The sequence below is a fragment of the Pterocles gutturalis genome, unplaced genomic scaffold (assembly GCF_000699245.1).
Source record: "Pterocles gutturalis isolate BGI_N339 unplaced genomic scaffold, ASM69924v1 scaffold28449, whole genome shotgun sequence".
NCBI lineage: Eukaryota > Metazoa > Chordata > Aves > Pterocliformes > Pteroclidae > Pterocles > Pterocles gutturalis.
The window spans coordinates 3733-4003 of record NW_010136609.1 but is presented as its reverse complement, the minus strand read 5'-3'; the positions used below and the strand labels follow the sequence as shown (position 1 = coordinate 4003).

General features: G+C 62.0%; 1 protein-coding gene across 1 annotated transcript in view; it reads right to left on the bottom strand.

The window, feature by feature from the left end:
- Positions 1 to 31: 31 nt before the first annotated feature.
- LOC104468305 (transcription activator BRG1-like) overlaps positions 32 to 271 on the bottom strand; it is a gene marked incomplete at both ends in the record, with an annotated part of 3811 nt that continues 3571 nt past the window's right edge. Inside the window, one exon of the mRNA XM_010082376.1 lies at positions 32 to 142. Within this exon, the coding sequence (XP_010080678.1) occupies positions 32 to 142 (111 nt within the window). The remainder of the gene's footprint in view (positions 143 to 271) is intronic.

The window sequence follows — 271 nt, the reverse complement described above, 5'->3', positions numbered from 1 at the left end:
CGGCGCGGCCCCGGGAGCCCGCGGGACCCACCTTGGCCAGGATGTGCTTGTCCTTGATGATGTACTCGTAGGTGGTGAGCAGGACGTTGAATTTCCCGCTGCGGAGCTGAGGCACGAAGGCTCGTCTCGCTGCCGGAGAGCCCTGGAGAGGGAATTCCCAAGAGAAAGGTTCAATTTCCCAGAAAAGAGGCGGCGGGAGCAGACACGGAACAATTTTTTCCAGCAGCGCGGCTGGGAGCAGCTGGGTTCCTTCTGCTCGGGCGGGACGACA